General features: G+C 44.6%; 1 protein-coding gene across 1 annotated transcript; it reads left to right on the top strand.

Annotated features, from left to right (window-relative positions):
- Nucleotides 1–2,841: 2,841 nt before the first annotated feature.
- Nucleotides 2,842–17,384, top strand: HAL (histidine ammonia-lyase; the record flags this gene model as incomplete). Its single annotated transcript, XM_082486181.1, has 20 exons — nucleotides 2,842–3,088; nucleotides 3,541–3,601; nucleotides 3,758–3,785; nucleotides 4,089–4,163; nucleotides 4,264–4,336; nucleotides 4,420–4,486; nucleotides 4,686–4,723; nucleotides 4,804–4,929; nucleotides 5,987–6,126; nucleotides 7,593–7,640; nucleotides 8,708–8,855; nucleotides 8,936–9,031; nucleotides 9,149–9,207; nucleotides 10,028–10,108; nucleotides 10,434–10,499; nucleotides 10,599–10,764; nucleotides 13,173–13,307; nucleotides 15,889–15,997; nucleotides 16,102–16,171; nucleotides 17,235–17,384. 20 exons carry the CDS (start codon nucleotides 2,842–2,844, stop codon nucleotides 17,382–17,384), a joined length of 1,983 nt encoding a protein of 660 aa, XP_082342307.1.
- Nucleotides 17,385–20,324: the final 2,940 nt, after the last annotated feature.

The raw sequence follows: 20,324 nt of genomic DNA, 5'->3' as shown, positions 1-20,324 counted from the left end.
CTTTTAGTAATTTAAATTATTTCAACCTAGTAGGTATTTTCAAAACTTATAATTATTGCGTGGGGGGAACTAAAGCCAAAGTCTTTCTTTTCCCCCATTTGAATTCTTAATATTTACATTTTTTAACCAATTTTGGTCACTGCCCCTTATACTAATATAACAACTTCGAAATAAAGTAAAAAATAAAAACAATTGGAGGGCTGTTTCCTAGAATTGCTGCAGAATTAGGTGAAAATGTTGTGGATACTGCCATCTACGGGTAGTTTTTTGAAGTGAGCTTGAGAAGAACTGCGTTTCCTGGAAATGATCAGCATAAATTAAATCTGTTGACATAGACGTAAAACCCATATGGAGGAGTAACAAAGAAAAAATAAGTGGTGTTTTAGTGGAGGAAGATACCAAATATAGGTCATGGCAAAAGGTTTGGCTTTAATAATAGCATATAGAGTGGGAGTGGAGTGTCTGTCAATCAATATATTTCTGATCTGAGTTTTGAGTGTTATAAGCTTTCAAGTGGACTAAGTTTACAAGTGGACTTTACTGGGATATTCATCTTTTCACGCTAGCAGCTCTAATATAAATTCTGGCATGAACGTGTCCTGTTGGATTTTATTGATTCGAGGCATCCCAAGTTCTTCATTCAACTTTAACCTTCATATATCTAAGTAGTTTAAATAAAAATGATAGAAAAATCAACTCATAGGTGACTGAGGCTCAAAAATCAGTTTAAATTATTTATATTAATTTTGTGCCACTCAGCTTTTAATAAGCACAATAAAATACTGGCTTTCTTGGAACTTAAAATAGTGTAATGTCCTTGTGGCTAAAGAACTTACAGGCTTTCTTGTGTTAAGGACCTAATGAGCCATGCGTTCTCTTCTTGCTGCTCCTCTGAATGAGTGGTAACTTCTGCTGGAAAACTCACTGAAAATAATTTTTCTATACTTTGGGTCAGAAACATGCGGTTCCTTGCATTTGCTCCCAAAATCTCATTAGGCTTCTGCTACAGTGTCACCAAAATGAACAGGGATTCTCTGGGGCGAGGCTCTGGTAGGAGGAGGGGGTATCTGGTGTTAACGGGTTCTGGTTCAAGCTACCAGATTGCAGTGAAAACTCCTGTTCTTTGTTTTAGAAAGGTTTTACATTACTAGTTTTTGGGGTAAGGTTTTGTAAAAGCCCGTATATCATACATACATAGTTGTTTAGCAGTTGGAGTTTGTGCTGCCAGCTAATCCTGGTTTCTTGCTGTCAGAGCTAGGGGAAATAAAAGAAGCGGGAGGCATGGCTTTGGCTGGTGTTGTCCTGCTCTGCTGGGGCAGTGTCTCCCACAGAGAGGCTTCCACCCATGGGTCTCGGGGTAAAATTCCCTACAATTCACCCCAGGTAAGTGCACTTTATAGCAGTCCCTTTGTGTGGGAACACTGTTGCGGGTAGCATGGGCTACGAGTGTTGTTACTGTTTCATCTTTAAAGACAAAGGTATTTTCAGCTTCTGTGTCGACATGGTCACTGATAAACTTTATTTTGGCACTGTCTTAACAGATATTTTTCCATGTCTTTCCCGCTTTGTATCTGCCTGCAAAAGAGGCCGTGGTGGAGCCGCACCAGGCTCGGTAGTGGCAGGTGGGTCCTAATATTTGTGCTACCGGTTCTGGCAACACCTTCCAGAGCGTAAGTGAAAGGGTGACCGAGGGCAACTCATTAATCTCCTCCCCTATGATACAAAGTTATGTTCTCTGACTTCAGCTTGGACTGAGCAAAGCAGGCGTGCTTCCTACGCTGCCCGCTCTCCTGCTCTGGGCAGAGATATACTGATATAATGCAGTCTCCTTTCAATCCTGGCAGCCGTGGCTGACCCGTAATAATGGGGTGACTCTCCCAGCCCGGTCCCTCATAGGGGTTTTCATTAGTGTCACCTACAGCCAGGTGACGACTCCATTAACTTTTGTTAAACCCTTAAGTTTTTAGAATGGTTGCATTCTGGCTTAGTCTGATTTACACAGAATCACAGAATGGTCAGGGTTGGAAGGGGCCTCTGGAGATCATCTAGTCCAACCCCCCTGCCTGAGCAGGGTCACCTACAACAGGTTGCACAGGACGGTGTCCAGGCGGGTTTTGAATGTCTCCAGAGTGGGACACTCCACAACCTCTCTGGGCAGCCTGTTCCAGTGCTCTGCCACCTTCAAAGAAGTTCCTCCTCATGTTAAGATGGAACTTCCTATGTTCAAGCTTGTGCCCATTACCTCTTGTCCTATCACTGAGCCCCACCTAAAAAAAAGACTGTTCTCATCCCCCTGATGCCCTCCCTTTAAGTATTTATAAGTATTGATAAGATGCCCCATCAGTCTTCTCCAGACTAAAAAGACCGAAGTCCCTCAGCCTTTCCTCATAAGAAAGATGCTCCAATCCCCTAATCATCTTCGTAGCCCTTCGCTGGACCCTCTGTAGCAGTTCCTTGTCCTTCTTGAACTGGGGAGATTTATTTATCCGTTCTTGGTACACGAACTCCAGCTCTTGGATTTTAATTTCTATACTCCTGATGTGATCTTTGGGGAAAAAAAAAGAAAAAAAATCCCGTGGTAATAGGACGTTGGGGGTTCTTCCTGCATTTCCCTGGATAGGGCGTGCTCCCTGGGTTTGGTTTGATTGGATGAAGTCAGCTGGATACATTGATCTGGCTTATTTACAAAGGTGGGGATTTCAGGGGCGGATTTTTGCCTCTGTCCGATTGCGACAGTGGCCTCCAGCTAGACCGCCGCTCTCCAGGCCAGCGCATCGTAAATGTAAAGCTGCTGCACGCTGCAGCCCTTCTCGGTCAAGGGACAATTTTGGAGAGGAAGCCATGCCGAGATACACGGTACACGTGAGAGGAGAATGGCTGGCAGTGCCCTGCCTGAACCCCACCAACACCATCAGGTGGCTGGGAAAGGAAGCTGTGAGACGGTACATGAAAAACAAACCTGACAACGGGGGATTTGCCTCGGTGGAAGAAGTGAAATTTTACATTCGGAGGTGCAAGGGGCTTGGCTTGCTGGATCTCGATGATACGGTGGAGGATGCCCTGGAGGACAATGAATTTGTCGAAGTGGGTAAGCAAAACCTTAAGCAACGCATGGCAGAAGGACCACGTTGGCATCTGCGTGGGCAAGCTGTCATTTAGCTTATCTAAAATCGCGCCCGAGATAGTGTCTGCAATTTTTACGGAAAAAATACCACAGTGCAGCCTTAGTTTTTAAGTATAGAACTATATAAGGTATAGAAGCCACAGGGTTCTATATATACCATTTGTGCATGATATCATGTATGCTATATGATTGTATGGGACGTGGATCATGTGTCCAAGGGTTGGGCAGCTCTTTTGCCTTTAGAGTACTGTAAATAAACTACATAATCTCATATATGTATTAAAGCATACAAATATATTTGAGGATGCCAATTGCAAATTAGAATACTTACTGGTGTGTATTGCAATGAACAACAAATTCATTTAATGTAGAATACAATTTAATCCTGTTCGTGTTTCTTTGCATATTTCTTCTAGTTATAGAAGGAGATATAATGTCTCCAGATTTCATACCATCTCAGCCAGAAGGAGTTCATTTGTATCCTTTTTTGAGCATTTTGTGAACTCTTTATTTCCTCTATTTCCCTGTTCTTCTAGTGTTCCTTCATTGTTAAAGCACACTGCCAGCTGTAATGGAAGGGTCGCTACCTGTGAAATCCTGTCTGCCCTTTATTTTCCTTTACAGAACTTTCAGATACAGCAAATACCGAGAACCAGAACAGGTAGGAATAGCCAATGATTTTACAACTCGGTAACAAATCCTGCCGTTCCCCAGAGGGTGCCGAGAGTTGAGCCACTGCCACAACATTCACAAGAGCAGGGGCTGTTGGATTGGCTGGGCGCGGGAATCGAAATTATAATGTGCTTATTGTGGTTTTTTTAGCGAGTTCCTGTCTTACAAATGAGCGTGAGCAAGCTTCCTGGCATCGCTGAGTTTTGACTGTATTATTTTTTTTAAAATTCTGATTATTAAGCAACTTTATATGTATATGTATCCCAAACTAAAAGGTGGTTCTTTGGTGTAGTATATTTCTTTAGATGGCAACAGCCTAACAACGGAGGACTTGGTCAATTTAGGAAAGGGGCTCTACAAGATAAAGGTAAAGATCCTCAACAAACAAGGCTTAAAATTACACATTTATCTTTCTACAATTACAGTTAAATAATGATAGATAAACTTATGTTTAAACTATGTTGTAGCTCACACCTGAAGCTGAAGCTAAAGTCAAACAATCGCGAGAAGTGATTGAAAGGATTGTAAAGGAACAGACGGGTAAATATTTTTACCTCTATTAATTGTTTAGAAAACTTTGTCAGGTTTATCCCTCCTTACCCAGTAGTGTGTGTTTCTTGCAGTTGTTTATGGAATCACCACGGGGTTCGGGAAATTTGCCAGGACTGTCATCCCAAACAGTAAGCTGAGGTAAGTTGTGTGTGTGGCTTTCTCCATCCTTTCCTTTCAGGAAAGGAAGAGGAGGGAGCAGTCTGACCCTGTACATTTGTACCCTGTCGTCAGATGAGAGGGCTGCTTCAGTATTTCCCTTTGCTTTGTGCAAAGTAAAACCTGACAAGACTTATTTGGAGCTTTGCATTTTATTTTATTTTATTTTATTTTTCCATAGGGAACTTCAAGTGAACTTGGTCCGTTCGCATTCTGCAGGTAATAAGAAATCACTTGGTGTTTTCCCTTTTCTGCCTCTGTTGGTGGTGGGTTAGTAACGGAGAGGGTTACTCTTTCAGGTGTGGGGAAACCTTTGAGCCCAGAGAGATCTCGCATGCTGTTGGCGCTGAGAATCAATGTCCTAGCAAAAGGATACAGTGGAATATCCCTAGAAACGCTCCAACAAGTTATTGAAGCATTTAATGGTAAAAAGATGTTTAAAGAAAATCCCCTTTCCCTCCCCGTCCCCCCTTTTTTTGTCTTTTAACTGTTCCATTAAAGGGTTTAGCTCAATGGATCGAGCTATGGATGTTGGTCTCTTGACTCAGTAGTTGTGAGAAATCAGGACCAAAGCTCGGCTGTGACAGGTCCTGTAGAAGACCATGGCTAGAGGCCGTTCCTCTGTTGAAGAACATAAGGTGTGAACAGAAGTGACAAGAAAGGCTGAGAGAAAGGGAAACACAAGGTAGAAGTTTAGGAAATGAGCCTCTGAGAGGTCAAGTGGTTAGTTCAAGACTGAGAGCATGACTCTGACTCTGGGCAAGCTCTTCTAAAAAGGCTTCAGTCTTTAACTTTTGTCCTGTCCCATGTGCCACCATCTTTTGGGACACCAGGATTTTTGGGTGGGGCTATTACCACATAGAAAACTGTACGTGTTGGTGTTTGTCAAGCAGACCCTCTTGAGCAACATGTGTTTTTGTGAGTAGACCCCCTGAGATCTACACAAGTGTTCACGAGCAAGGGCTACAAGGCAGCCGCGCAGTAGCACACAGCTGGTCAGCAGCTCACGTGGCCACAGCTATCAAAGCAGTTAAAGCTGGGTGGCCTTGCCGGATGCTGCAGCAGGGAAACCAAAGGGATGGCTGTGCTGTTCGTTAGCTGACATCCTTTAACGGTCCCTCTGGTGAGGCATGCCAGTGTGGCTGTGATGAGCGAAGAGCACCTTCTCTCTCTGTGCAGTAGAGAAAAAGACTGGTCCCTTCCCTGCTTTTTCCCCAGTTCCTTGGGCTGTAGATGCAATCACGCTGGGCTGTGATCCACCAGCTCCAGAACTAAACACAGAAGGGAATTGATTTCTTTACAAACTGCAGCTCGCACGCGAGCAGGGACAAATCCCAGTCTGCAATGAGAGTAGTCCTGTTGGTGCCGTTGACCATGATTGCAGGGTGTTGCTGTAACCACACTCACATGCTGGCTTCTCTGTTTTCCAAGGAGCATATTGAGGGGAAGGTCTAACAGGAGTGGTTTTTGTTTTCTTTCTAGCGTCCTGCCTTCCTTATATCCCTGAGAAAGGGACAGTTGGAGCCAGCGGAGACTTGGCCCCCCTCTCTCATCTTGCTCTGGGATTAATTGGAGAGGGAAAGATGTGGTCCCCAAAGAGTGGCTGGGCTGATGCTAAATATGTAAGACTCTCACAGCTGATTGCTTTCTTTCTGCTTGCTGGCTCTTTTGCCAAATTGCATGTAGCTTTGAGAGAAAGACAGCTTTTGCTCAGATTAATAACAAGTCAAAGTCTTTGGATTTTTTGTACCATTTTGAATTGGGACTACGTCGCCTTTAGCAACTCGTCTACCTTGAGGAAAGTGGATCCATGAGAATAACTGATCCACATGTCTCTGGAGCAGATATGAATATGCAGCATGTTATTAAGTCCTAAAGAAATATCATGCCACAGTATTGCAACACAAGATACTGCATTTAGGATCTGGAGAGAGGGACAGGATGTGATATCAGCTTTGAAAGAACTGTTCTTACATCTTCAGCTCCATAAACATCAACATGGTTTCAACAAACCCAAGATCACCTCTCAAGTTCAAAACTTCAAATGCTGAGAATAACTGCCAATTTATTGGAGGCAGAAACTTATCAGTAAAATGTCTACTGATTTTCATAATGGCTTTAAGTGAATACACATGTTTGGACATCTCATTTTTGATAGCTTAACTAGGGTTACAAGAAACCTTTATAGCATCCCCCTTTACAAGATGGAAAATTTACAATGGAATTAATTTTTAATTAATTGTTATTCTGTCACTAATACATCAGGAGATTGATCTAGTGTTGAATATCTCCAAGACTGGCCCTTCCAGAATCTTTCATGGTAGTTTGTTCTGCTACACCTACCACTCCTATCCATGAATATTTGAACACCTGATTTATTCATGGATTGATAGCTGTACCATCACTGTAGGCTGGAGAAGTACTGAGAACTACATAGGGAGAGGAGTAGGGAAGAAACAGGCCAGTGTGTCGTGGACATGGAGGGCCAGAAGTTACAATTGTACACCTCTGAGACGTGTTACCTCTTCAGTCAGAAAGGTGGAGAGGACTCTAATCAGAATCAAGGTTGTACCTTCCCTCCATTTCCCACATGAGTGATTGCCCTCTGGAACAGACGTGTATAGAATAAACTGAGTAGGACTCTTCCTGCCATTGGAGATTGTCTATAGAAAGGGTTGGGGAATAGTTTATGCCAAGCCAAACCTGCTATGAGGCAGGGCATAGACAGAACTACCTTCCCAGGATGTTTCCAGCCTTCTCTCCTGTTGCTCTCGCCCATCAGCTAGCACATGATAGATGTTAATGGGCTGTGAAAGTATTTCACTTCAGTGCTCCTACTACTTTATTTTACTGGCACTGGGAAATGAGGTGCTAGTCTGGAAGCCCAAAAATGCTGTCCTTTATTTAGCCCAGCAAAAAAAAAAAAAAAAAAATTAAATATTTGTTTCATAAAGCTCTCTTTCTCCCTTCACTTAAGGAATTTATTAATATTTTTATTTATGGAAACATTTAAGATTTAAGAGTTTTGGTCGCTGAATTACTGAAAAACATTTTTCATTGATTACCTTGTCATTAAACTCCTTCACAGGTCCTGGAAGCCCATGGTCTGAGACCAATTACCTTGAAACCAAAAGAGGTAATAAAGTATAATGATGCCAGCTGATGAAAACAAGCATAGTCAATCACTAGTTGTTTTATACTTAACAATTTAAGCCTGAAATGAATGAACAGTCATTTTAAATCAAGCTCCAGAATTATATCAATTAAGTATTATCCGGAGCAGGATTCACTTCTCCTAGTGTCACCCTACTTGACTTGAAATGTCAGATCCAAGCTTGATGTTTAGATTGGCTCTGTGGTTGGTGGAAAGAGATGGGCATTCTTCAGAAAACACTTTACATCATCCTGAAACAGCTGTCTAAGAAGCCCTCTCAAGATACCTATCTGCTCTTTGACCGTAACAGGAGCTCAGATGACTGACTTGAACCAGGTATCTGACTTCCAGATCGTTAAAACTAGGCGAGATGAATCTCGCTCCAAGCATTAAAATTTATGTGGGAACACAACAGATTTGAGGGCTGTGGACCTCGCTGATAAGGGGCCTCAGTAGCTGTAAAACAGCACCGGGAGCAAGAAGCCAAATCCAGTGTCCCCTAAAGGCAAATGGAAGGCTCCCATGGCCTCATGTTTGTTTAGAACAACTCTGAAGCTGGATTTAACTGAACTTGACAAATCTTTTAAAGCAGTTATAAGTTATAACTTCTAATTCTGTTTTAATTCTCCACCTTGCCATTATGATTAGGTCTTGCACCTCCCCGTGCTCATAACTTCTTTGGTTTAACTAATAACTTAAGAAGAAATGAATTTAAAAAGCATTCCACTTCCAAAGAACTGGAAAATAATAGAGATTTCACGTACTTTTCTTGTTTAATCTTGAAATAACATGAGATAAACCTCTTGCTTGGAACTACTGGAGCTCCAAAGGTGTATATATAATGACTTAGTAGGGTCATGACCATTGACAATTTATGTAGCAAAGGTGCCCAGTCAAGCTGTGCATTCTGTGATTTCAGGATGATCCGGGAAGCTGAGCAAAGGTCTTTAACTCATTCATATGAGGAGAATTATCACAGAGAGGAGGAATTATCACAGCATGTGGAATAGCTGCAATGAATTTGCTTAACATCTGCTCTCTCTTTGAAGGGTCTGGCCCTCATCAATGGGACACAAATGATCACCTCGCTGGGATGTGAAGCGGTTGAAAGAGCCAGTGCTATCGCTAGACAAGCTGACATCATCGCTGCCCTTACACTTGAAGTCTTGAAGGGTACAACAAGGGCCTTTGACACTGGTGGGTACTGGGCCTTTCCTGTCTGTTTAACAGCCCTTGACAAGAGAAGCAAAACCTAACAGTCTAACTTTTTTTGGCAGATATCCACGCAGTGCGCCCACATCGAGGGCAAGCTGAAGTGGCATTTCGATTCAGGTCCCTTCTAGATTCTGACCATCATCCATCAGAAATAGCAGGTGAACAATCTTAACCTTCACCCTCTCGGGTTATCAGGACAGGCCGGGTCTTTCAGCAGTAGCCCACATGCTTTTGTGTGAGGAATATTTGGTTTTTTCCTCCCTTGTTCCTTCTAGAAAGCCATAGATTCTGTGACCGAGTTCAGGATGCATACACGATGCGCTGCTGCCCTCAGGTAAAAACTGACTTTTATTTTATTTCATAGCACTCGAAAAATGATGATGAAGTTCCCACATCAGAAATACTGTCAACTATGCACTGTCTGACTCCATTAGAGGAAGCAGTTTTATCTTGCTTCCCTCTCACTTCGAAGTTAGTATTAATGGAGATGTGTAATCCACTGATCCCATGCACACACCCGTCAGGCAGCGTCTAACAAAGCTGTGTTCAGATCCGAAAGAGGCCAAGTGTCGGAAGTAGGAGGAAGGTGCTGGAAGCTCTTGCAGGCTTTGGAGGGCATTTATTCTACACTGATGCTGAGACAATGAACTGGGGAACGGTGTTTCCAGAAGTCAGAGTGATAGGTTGTTCATCTACCTGTAGTATCTCTAATGTACTGGAAGAACTTGACCCCGTGAGTTTTAACATGAGCAAACCTATTAAACCAGTGGAATTAATGAGAGTTAATTAATGAGAGTTTCTGTTCTCTGTGGGTGCTTTGTAAGGTTACTTCTCTCGTAATAACACTTCCTCCAGTCAATACGTATTTTATCTTCCATTTAGGGTAAACCAACCCAAACAAGTAAAGAATGACATACTCGGATTATTCTTTTAACCATACTGTCATAATAATAGTAAATACAGTCTTCCGGGAGTCTAGGATGGGCAGTGTATCTCAGTGATGCTCCTGATTTTAAGAGCAAATACAAGACCACCTTTCTGTGTGGATGTAGAGACAGGAATGATGGCAAAGAGGGTGCTTGCAGCTCAGTCAGCATCCTGAAGATGAACAAAGTGTACATACTAAGCTTAGGTGTTAATGTGTTTTGTTCTAGGTCCACGGAGTTGTAAATGATACAATTGCTTTTGTGAAGGACATCATGATGACTGAAATCAACAGTGCCACGGACAACCCTGTATCTTTTTGAGAACTTTATTTCTATGTAAAAATTTTGCTCGGCCTTTTTATAATTTTCTTCTATATAATAATTTGCATAGGACCTTGCATCCCTTCCCACCCCCAATCAAACACTTAATTTTATGTAGTCTATCTGAAAAAATAGGAGACCTGAGGTTGGGTCTTCATTTTCTGAAAAGTGAAAATGCAGATGTAACATAATGTGCTTGCAAATAAAAGCCTACGAGCACAAATATTCCTTCAGTTAAGATATTCTGATTACTGACAGATATCTGTCATGTAAACTATTTCACTTGTGTTTGTGCCTTAACTTCTCCTTAAAGATGGTGTTTGCTGAAAGAGCAGAGACCATTTCTGGAGGCAATTTTCACGGTGAATATCCTGCAAAGGTAATTAAGCATTTGGAGAAAAAAAAAAATATATTAGTTTCTGGTTTGGGGGGGTTGTTTGTTTGTTTCTGTCATCTGGTTTAATGTGATCTTTTATAGGCTTTAGACTATTTGGCAATTGGTGTGCACGAGCTCGCTGCAATTAGTGAAAGAAGAATTGAGAGGCTCTGCAACCCCTCACTCAGCGAGCTGCCTGCATTTTTGGTCACTGAAGGAGGTCTGAACTCGGGCTTCATGATTGCACACTGCACAGCAGCTGCCCTGGGTGAGTGCTTGAGCGATCTCATCGCAAGAGCAAGCTGGGAAGACCAACTTATATCGAGGCAGTTGTAATTTGATAGCAGATACAAAGGGATCTCACTCCTGTTTTCCATCTCTACTCCATGTGCTTTGTGCTGTCTGAGTGCAAATTTTGAGCGTTGAGTGGGGCTGCAATTATTTCAGCTCAGGATTCTTTATTCTGTACTGACCCATGGGCATGTTTAGCTCCCTGAGCATGCAAACCCTTAGGTGGACTTTGGTGGGAGCGCTTGCCTGCCTGCGTCTTCATGGATTTGGCAGGCAACGCTCTGATTTACAGTCACCAACATAAGAGCTCTGTTTGAAATCAGTGACAGCTGTGTACCCAGGACTTGCTGCAAATCAGCTCAGATAGGGATGTAATTAACAGCAAACACTGCAGGCAACAAATATACATGTCTGCGCCACTCTGCTGAACCCAGAACCTGTTTGAATAGTTAAGGTCTGTAAGCAGGCTATGCCTCTATTCCTCACTTCTCGCTAGCACGGGGACACCACTTGTCTCAAAGCTGGGCCTGATACCCTTAGTACTCGGTGTCTCCATTTGACAGCCAGGTCTCTACATCAATACCAGATTTCACAGTCCTCGGGAGACCGGAGTTGCCAGGGCTTGTTATCGGAGGAGCACACTAGAAATAAGCGTTAGTATGTTTTTCCGCTAGTACTCATGACTAAGGCAACAAGAAGGCTGTTGGCTGCTGGGATATTACAGCTCAAAGGTTCAGGAAAGCACGAGCCAATATAAAAATAAACATGCTATGAGTAGAGGGTAAATTACAAGAGATTTAAACAGAGAAAGGAATGGAGGATGTCAGATAAATGTGTAGATAAACATCCTGCAGAGGGAAAAAAAAAAAAGTCAGTTGAACTAAATCAATGTAATAAAAGGATCCTGACTAAAGGCTTCTTTGGGAAGTGGGGCTGGAAAAGGAGCCGAAGTGCTCATCCCCTTGTTCAAAGGCTGGAAACTTTTCCTTTTGGCTGGGCAGGGTTTAGGATGACTCCAGGTCTTAGCTGTTTCTTGGCTTCAGGTTTTGCAGCTCACTTCTGCAATCTGGAACGAGACATTCTGGGGTGTGCTGTGGGGAATGAAAATGACAGCCCTGCCTCCTAACCTATTGCTGTGCTGACACTGGGAGTCCGAGGGTTAAAACCATCCTTCCCTGGACAAAATAGCCAGGAATTTATCTGAAAGTGAAGTTTGAGCTCTTTTTCTTTAATACAGTATTACTACTATTTTTAAAGTTATTCTACAGTTTCTAAGATGTTTGTGTACCAGCTGGTGTTGTTCACTCCCAGGGTTAATAGATAAAGCTTAAAAAAAAAAAAATCAACAATGCAGATGTTTTGCAATGCCGCTGGATGTGTCTCTCCCTTCTTCTCTGGTAGAACTGTGCCTGCCAGACCTAACTGTTTGCCGTAACCCCGTGCAGCCTCTCTGGACCTGCTGTGGCCTGCCTGAATGTGCCAGCTGGGCTCTGGCCCTGGACTCTGTCACTCCAGCCTATTTGTCACCACCTCTCTGTTGCTCTTGTTGCTTTTCCGAAACCCCTAATTTGGCCAGGGCGTCATGCAGCGCCCTGCTGGGCTTCAGAAAGAAAAGGTCTGCGCGCAGCCAGAGCCCTGTGAATGCAGGCTTCGTTTCTTCTCTTCCAAAGAGCAATTCTCAACCTCGAATTGTTGGTGGATGCCTGCCTGCGGCCAAATTCTCCTTGCTTTTGGGTGCAGCTTGAGAGATTTAGCCCAAGTCTGGCACCTGGCTTTCAAAGCTGAAGTGCTCCCACCCTCAGGAGTGTGTGCGCCTGGAGGAGGGACATGGGCAGCCTGGTAGTAAGGCGAGGAGGGTGGGAGAGGTTTCGTATCATGCTCCCGCAGCATCTTCCTAGAGCAACTTCTGCAAGTGCTTCAGGTCCGATGAGAAGAGACCAGATGCTGATCTCCAGCTCTCTTCTTGAAACCAGGGTAGAGGCAGTATCTGTGACTGAAAACAGAGGGAACCAATGCTCTTTACAAAGAGTTGCCCTGAAGCAACAGGCAAGACCAGGCTTGTATTTCAGTTATGCTGTCCACTCTTTTTCTTCAGTTTCCATCAAGCCAGAGCAACCCAACACCAGAGATGGGGAAGGAGTGAGCAGTCTCGTTGTATTTGGTTAATATTTGCATCTGAAGACTGAAATTTGCTACAGTTTTCAGAGGCAACTGTAGTTTTCAAGGTGTTTATTACAAATTACTCAATCCAGATAAAACATCAATGCATTCTTGGAAAAGGAGAGAGAGTTGGATTCTCCACTGTCACCTTTGCTCCAGGTTGGCCTTTGCTTCTGGTACCTCTTGCCCATTCTGTCCTATATTCATTGCACTGGATTTTTGCAGTTTCTGAGAACAAAGCCTTGTGCCACCCCTCTTCTGTGGATTCTCTCTCAACCAGTGCTGCTACGGAGGATCACGTGTCCATGGGAGGATGGGCTGCAAGAAAGGCTTTGAGAGTTATTGAACATGTGGAACAAGGTAAAATTAAAATGCTGATTTCCAGACAGACCTTGTGTATATAACTAGATGAAAATATTAGTGCCATTCTTTTCAGATACATTTTAAGAAAAAAGGAGTTAATGCACCTGAAAGAACTGTTTAAAAAAATATTCTATTAAGTACATACTTTTACAAGCATTTTGGATCTTTCTAAAAGAAATTAGATAGATGTAGCACTACGTGTTTCTTGTGAAACAAAACTGCTTGCTGCAGGACATTCAGCAAAACTTTCCTCCCTTGCTTATAAGGACAGATCACTCTCTTGCTTTTTATTTATTTATTTGGCAGACAGTGTGCTTAGATATAGATGTCAGCTGTTAGTGGAAGAGCAGAGTAATACACAGCACACAAATACTGAACTCACTTGCACACTTAAGCTTCTACATTTGAGTGCTCTGAAGACTTCATTCTGTAGAAATATGTTTTTCGTCTGCAGAGAAATATGTTTGGGAAACCGTGTATTTCAACAATGTGCTGAGGAACTGTGTGTCCTACTTCCAGTTGGTTCTCTCAGTTGCTTGGGTGAATTGGCTTGTGAAAATGAGGAACTAATGCTAATAATGATCAGGTGTGAGGTGGGAAGATACGGTGCAAACTTCTCCAAATAGAAGACACTATTCCAAAGCTCTGTAATTTTACTGGTGTTTTCACATGGGCTCTTGCAAGCTTCGTAGGCAGAACTTTCTTTTATAGCTCAGGCCCCTTTCTTCTCAATCTTAACAAGGTTTTCTGATTTATGATGGCCATTAATTTAAGTATTCAAGATACCCTGGATGAGATTCCTATGGATTTAAGACTGTGATGACCAGGAATTCCTGGCACACTGAAAGGTCTGTATGGCAAAGCACCCAAAATCTGCTTGCTAAAATGCTGGATACTGCCCCAGCACTATCCATGAAATGATTCTGCTGCTGAGGTGCCTTGCTGTGGTGTGTGGATCCACTGATCTTCTCACATTGCCTGAAACCACATCACATTGACCAGAAACAGTGCCAGGGATAGGTGAGGGAGCTGGGGGAAGTCATTGCTGGGCCGCCCTCCATCATCTTTGAAAGGTCCTGGAGAACAGGTGAGGTGCCTGAGGACTGGAGGAAAGCCAATGTCACTCCAGCCTTCAAAAACAGCAAGAAGGATGACCTAGGAAACTACAGGCCAGTCAGCCTCACCTCCATCCCTGGAAAGATGAATGAACAGCTTGTTCTGGGTGTTATCTCAAAGCACTCGGAAGAAAAGAAGAAGGTTATCAGAAGTAGTCAACATGGATTCACCAAGGGGAAGTCATGTCTGACTAATCTGATAGCCTTCTGTGATGGGGTGACTGGATGGGTGGACAAGGGGAGGGCAGTGGATGTTGTCTACCTTGATTTCAGCAAGGCTTTTGACACTGTCTCCCACATCATCGTCACAGGCAAGCTTAGGAAGTGTGGGTTAGATGAATGGACAGTGCAGTGGATTGAGAACTAGCTGAAAGATAGAGCTCAGAGGGTTGTGGTTAGTGGTGCAGAGTCTGGTTGTAGGTCAGTAACGAGTGATGTCCCTCAGGGATCAGTACTGGGTCCAGTCCTGTTCAATATATTCATCAATGTCCTGGATGAAGGGATAGAGTGTACCATCAGCAAGTTTGCTGATGACACAAAAATGGGAGGAGTGGCTGACACGCCAGAAGGTTGTGCCACCTTACAGCATGACCTGGACAGGCTGGAGAGTTGGGCAGAGAGGAACCTAATGAAATTCAACAAGGATAAATGTAGGGTACTGCATCTGGGGAGGAATAACCCCCTGCATCAGTACAGGTTGGGGGCTGACCTCCTGGAGAGCAGCTCTGTGGAAAGGGACCTGGGAGTCCTGGTGGACAACAGGATGACCATGAGCCAGCAATGTGCCCTGGTGGCCAAGAAGGCCAATGGCATCCTGGGGCGCATCAAAAAGAGTGTGGCCAGCAGGTCGAGGGAGGTCATCCTCCCCCTCTACTCTGCCCTGGTGAGGCCACATCTGGAGTACTGTGTCTAGTTCTGGGCTCCCCAGTTCAAGAAAGACAGGGATCTGCTGGAGAGGGTCCAGCAAAGGGCTACTAAAATGATTAGGGGATTAGAATTAGATTAGATTTCCTCTCTTTTATGAGGAAAGACTGAGGGACTTGGGTCTTTTCAGTCTGGAGAAAAGACGATTGAGGGGGGATCTTATTAATGCTTACAAATACTTAAAGGGAGGGTGCTGGGGGGATGGGAACAATCTTTTTTCAGTGGTGCCCAGTGATAGGACAAGAGGTAACGGGCACAAACTTGAACATAGGAAGTTCCATCTTAACATGAGGAGGAACTTCTTTACTTTGAGGGTGCCAGAGCACTGGAACAGGCTGCCCAGAGAGGTTGTGGAGTCTCCTGCTCTGGAGACATTCAAAACCCACCTGGATGCCGTCCTGTGCAACCTGCTGTAGGTGACCCTGCTCTGGCAGGGGGGTTGGACTAGATGATCTCCAGAGGTCCCTTCCAACCCTGACCATTCTGTGAAACCTCACCTTGAGCTGCTAAAAATCCCGGTCACTGTTCCGATTTCCTAGTTCTGGCTATCGAGCTGCTCGCAGCCTGCCAGGGCATTGAATTCCTACGCCCTCTGAGAACAACAACCCCATTGGAGAAGGTCTACGACCTTGTGCGCTCCGTTGTGAGGTAAGATCAGACAGATGCCTCCCCCAGAGGTTACCTGCCTAGAGATTGGCTGCCAGCGGTGGTGGTTAATGTTTGGCCAATGTTCACAATGTGTCTCGTTATAGGCCTTGGATGAAGGATCGCTTCATGGCCCCAGACATCGAAGCAGCTCACAGGCTGCTCGTGGAGCAGAAGGTGAGTGTTGACTTTCGGCACGTGCCATAGGACTGTCCTGAGGAGCAAGCTGAGGCTCTGCTTTGGAAACACCCCTCCACATGTTCACTGGATGGCCTGGCTAAAAGCGCTCCTGTGCCTGGGGCAAAGCCACCAGATATTCTGAGATTTGGTTTTCCTTAGTTTTAGTGGGATAGATTTAGAAATCAGTTCTTAAACTTGCCCTGTGTAACAAATAGCTTACATTATTAAATCTCGCAGGGTGCAGACACGGGTCCAACTTTGAATCATTTGAGGGCAGGGTCCTGTAACCCCACAGATGCCTAGAGAAATGGGCAGTCTTTCCAGGTGGTGATCCTCGTTCCTGAGGCAGTGAGGGTTCACCAGCCTTGAGGCTCTTGAGCACGGTCTGGAAGAAATAGGGGGACGTGGATGAGGGAATAGCAGTGGTGAAATGTGTTAACCTGGGCCAAGTGTTTATACAGCTACGGGATCTATCAATTGTATTTGTTTGTAAAATATAAGTAACAGAAGAATTGAGGAGAGTAAGCAAATGGTAAGATGGTAGAAGCAAATTCTCCCCCTCCCCCCCCCCCTTTTTTTTTTTTTGCCTTGCAGCCATTACAGGAAGAGAAACAAAGGAGACTGTAGAACATTTTCCTCATCTTCCTTAAACCCCAGCTACTGTCCCTTCCCTTTTCCTTTGTCCATGCCGGCTGCCATTTTGCTTCCCTGTCTCCTTTATGACCAAGTGGTTTTGTAGCAAGTGGCAGCAATCCTCTCCCAACTATTGCACACAGAACATCAGCCTGGTAACAAGCCAAGATGCAACATTTTTGCCTTGAATCCTTTCACCTTGTATCTTTTCCCATCCCCTGTCAACTCCATCCAGATGCTCTTCCCTGCACCTCACTCTGGCTGCCTCTCTGGTTCTACTGATCGCGTACAGCCTATCTACGTAGATCTGTAATTCTCACCTCCATCCCAACAACTCATTCTACAGTTTCCTGAACTTGTGGGCTGACGTCTGACCTGACCTTTTGTTTTGCCTCTGACTCTGCTCTTTCACTTTCTTGTTTCACAGGTGTGGGAAGTGGCTAAACCTTACATTGAAAAGTACAGGAGGGAACACATTCCTGAATCGAGACCCATTTCACCAACAGCTTTCTCCCTGGGATTGCTGGAAATGCATACAGGTGTTGGTCATGATCACAGGCATCAGGATGAACTTTAAGAGCTGCAGTCCTCTGGTAGAAAGCAGATCCTTTGCAGGACTTTGCCTGTGGGTGACCGTTCTACTCGAACTCAATGTGATTTCTCCAGGTGACCCAAAAGAACTGACTGTCTAGCTCAGGTGCACATACAGGTAGCAGAGAAATAGCTCACTTCTTTTCCTCACGCATGAAAGACAGCTTTGTCATGATAATGTGGTTTTCACTGAATTTCCTGAGCCTCCAAACAGAAAACGTTCTGACTCCTGCTGAAACCAGTGGCTGTTTTATACAGGACCTCCTCTATTTGTTTTGTCAGCTCTTTGCTTGTTTTCTCTTCATCTGTGCCAATGACACCAAACAGCCTAGCTTTGATATTCTCACCTTTTTGGTTTTGTTTCTTTTTCTCCTTTGGGTAATTGCTGTAGTCTGCTCCATTCTGCCACAAGCTAAATTAGCTTTATACTTAATTCTCCTCTCTTTTGCAGATCATATGTGAGGTACAGGTTCTTGTACAACAGGAGCATTTTTAGAGCAGGTGCTTCACAAATCAGAAAAGCTACGTGCATAAACATCTGCTGTGGATATCATTGCTCCAGAACAAATACAATGTATTCTGGTGATGGACTACGCTTAATGCAGCTTTCCAAGAGCTATGGGCTCACATCTGCAATAAATAAACTGAGGCTTCACATAACAGCTGTAACAATCTATTTTCCTGTCAGGTGTGATGACGAAAACATAAAGCAAAAGCTTAATTTGGAAATAAGGAGGACAGGTGGAACAGGGGCCAGGAAAGCGGGGGGAGGAGGAGGAGCTGTAGGAGTAGTGGATGTGACCCAGAGCTGAAGCAATAGCACCAAGCTCTACAATCCCATGGCCCACCAGGTATCTGCCTGGCTGCCGAGGGCCTGTCCCCACAAAAGGGGCTCGTGTCATCACCTGCTCCATGTTACAATGCTGACCTCTGGCACAGGCTCTATTTTACAAGGGAAGAGTCAGGACTCAGACTTCACATCGTGAAGCAGTGACGACATGTTAAGGCTGGTTAACCACCATCAGCGTTGGCACTACTGTCCTGATGCCCGCAGCTGCAGGGGGTTCCATACGGGCTGGAAATCTTCCCAGCTATGCTGCAAGGGGCACCTAAGTGCTAGTGTGGGGCTTCCCTCGCATGTCTGAGACCTGCTGTGTTAAACATGCCCTGAGGAGAGAACTCATGCCTGTTGGCAAGCTGGAGGGAGACACCTACCCTGGCCAGAAGACCTGGGAAAAGGGGTATCCACCCATGGCACATGAGCTCCCAGTTCAGCTCCTTCCTTCTGTGCCTGATCTGCAGCTTCTCCAGCCTTCCTCTCTCCCTCGTGTGCCAAGTAAGTTCCTGCCCTTTCAGCTAAAGGCTCTCTGTAGCAGGCGTATCTCAATCCCCCCCAAAGCTGTTCCACTTTGTATAAAATCAGGTATTAATTAAAATCAAGCATGAGAGCGAACAGCCAGGCTTGCGTCTTGTGGGGTCAACCATTTTCCTTCAGCCTTGCATTATGGCTAAACAATACGGTTCCTTCAGCAGCAAAGCCAGCGGAAGTTCCTACCCGCCGTGCTGTTACCTAACTCCTGCTCCCGGCCACCACAGGAGCCATCGCTGAAGTGAGCCATGTTAAAAACAAGCGAACAAAAATCTTCCTACAAGGCAAGGGCTACGTAGCTGGCCATCAGGAACCACTTAAGCCAGCTGTGCCACTGAAGTATAACCACATCCTCTAACTGCAAACCTGCCACTAATTACAGCCCTGGGGTATACTCCCAAATGGCTACTGGATTTGGCAGAGCTGGTTGGACAAGCACGTGGTTTGACATTCAGGTCAGAGTTCATGTGTGAGAGCAGAATCCCTTCAGATCAATAGTTTCAGGCCATGAACACCTATTCCTGTCCAGCAAGAGAATATTTGAGGTTTTCTGTATGCAATCATGGGCTCCCAAATGCCTTAGGTGCTTCAGAGAGAAGGTGATGGGCATCGCTTCCTGCTCACCTCTGCTTTTGGCTGCCTGGGAACAAGGGACCACCAGCACATGCTGCAGCACGGTGGCCCCAGCTTTGCCCCACACCTATGCAAAGCCAAGAGGCACCGGGCCAGCCTCACGCTGCATTTCAGAAATGCCTGTGCTTGTACCCTGACAGCTTTCCCCAACTGCCTGCATAAACGTTATTTATGAAGACTGTCTTGGGCAGAATGGACCGTGCGATCGCATACTTCAGATGTTCTTCCAAGCTCTATAAAAACAAAGGTCCACACCCACATCTGGTGCAACATCTGCTTGCAGGAAAATGCTTCTAGTGGCAGGAATGCCATTAAATTGTTTTAAAAACTGATTTAGTTGCCTAGCCTGGCTCAAATGAAACATGAACAAAGATACTCTATGGGATGGTTTATGTATTTTGGATGTTAACCAGGGCTCAAGGAGGTCAGGTCATAATAAAGCTCATACGTGTTTGTGGTGGCTTTCAAATACCTGTTAATCAGAATAAGACTGTTGTCCTTCCTCGGGGGTCTGGTTCACTAAAGCACTCTGTTCTGTGCCACAGGTTATGTCACCTGCTTACATCAATAATTATTTTTGAAGCTAAGTTCTTCATGCTTGTCAGGTGTAGTTTTATGATTTCACCTTCAGAAAGTTCAGCCCTGTTGTTTCTGCAGCCACCATCCATTTGAAAACAGGACATTCCTTTTGGAATGGGAACTGCTGGAGCGAGTCCAGCGAAGGGCAACTAAGATGATTAAGGGCTTGGAGCATCTCCCATGTGAGGAAAGGCTGAGAGAGCTGGGACTCTTTAGCCTGGAGAAGAGAAGGCTGAGGGGAGACCTTATTCATGCTTACAAGTATCTAAAGGGTGGGTTGAAGGAGGATGGAGCCAGGCTCTTTTCAATGGTTCCCAGTGACAGGATGAGGGGCAATGGGCACAA

Source organism: Vanellus vanellus, assembly GCF_965231255.1.
Source record: "Vanellus vanellus genome assembly, chromosome: 1".
Taxonomy (NCBI): Eukaryota; Metazoa; Chordata; class Aves; order Charadriiformes; family Charadriidae; genus Vanellus; species Vanellus vanellus.
The sequence above is the reverse complement of the archived record's forward strand: the minus strand, read 5'-3'. Positions and strand labels throughout refer to the sequence as shown.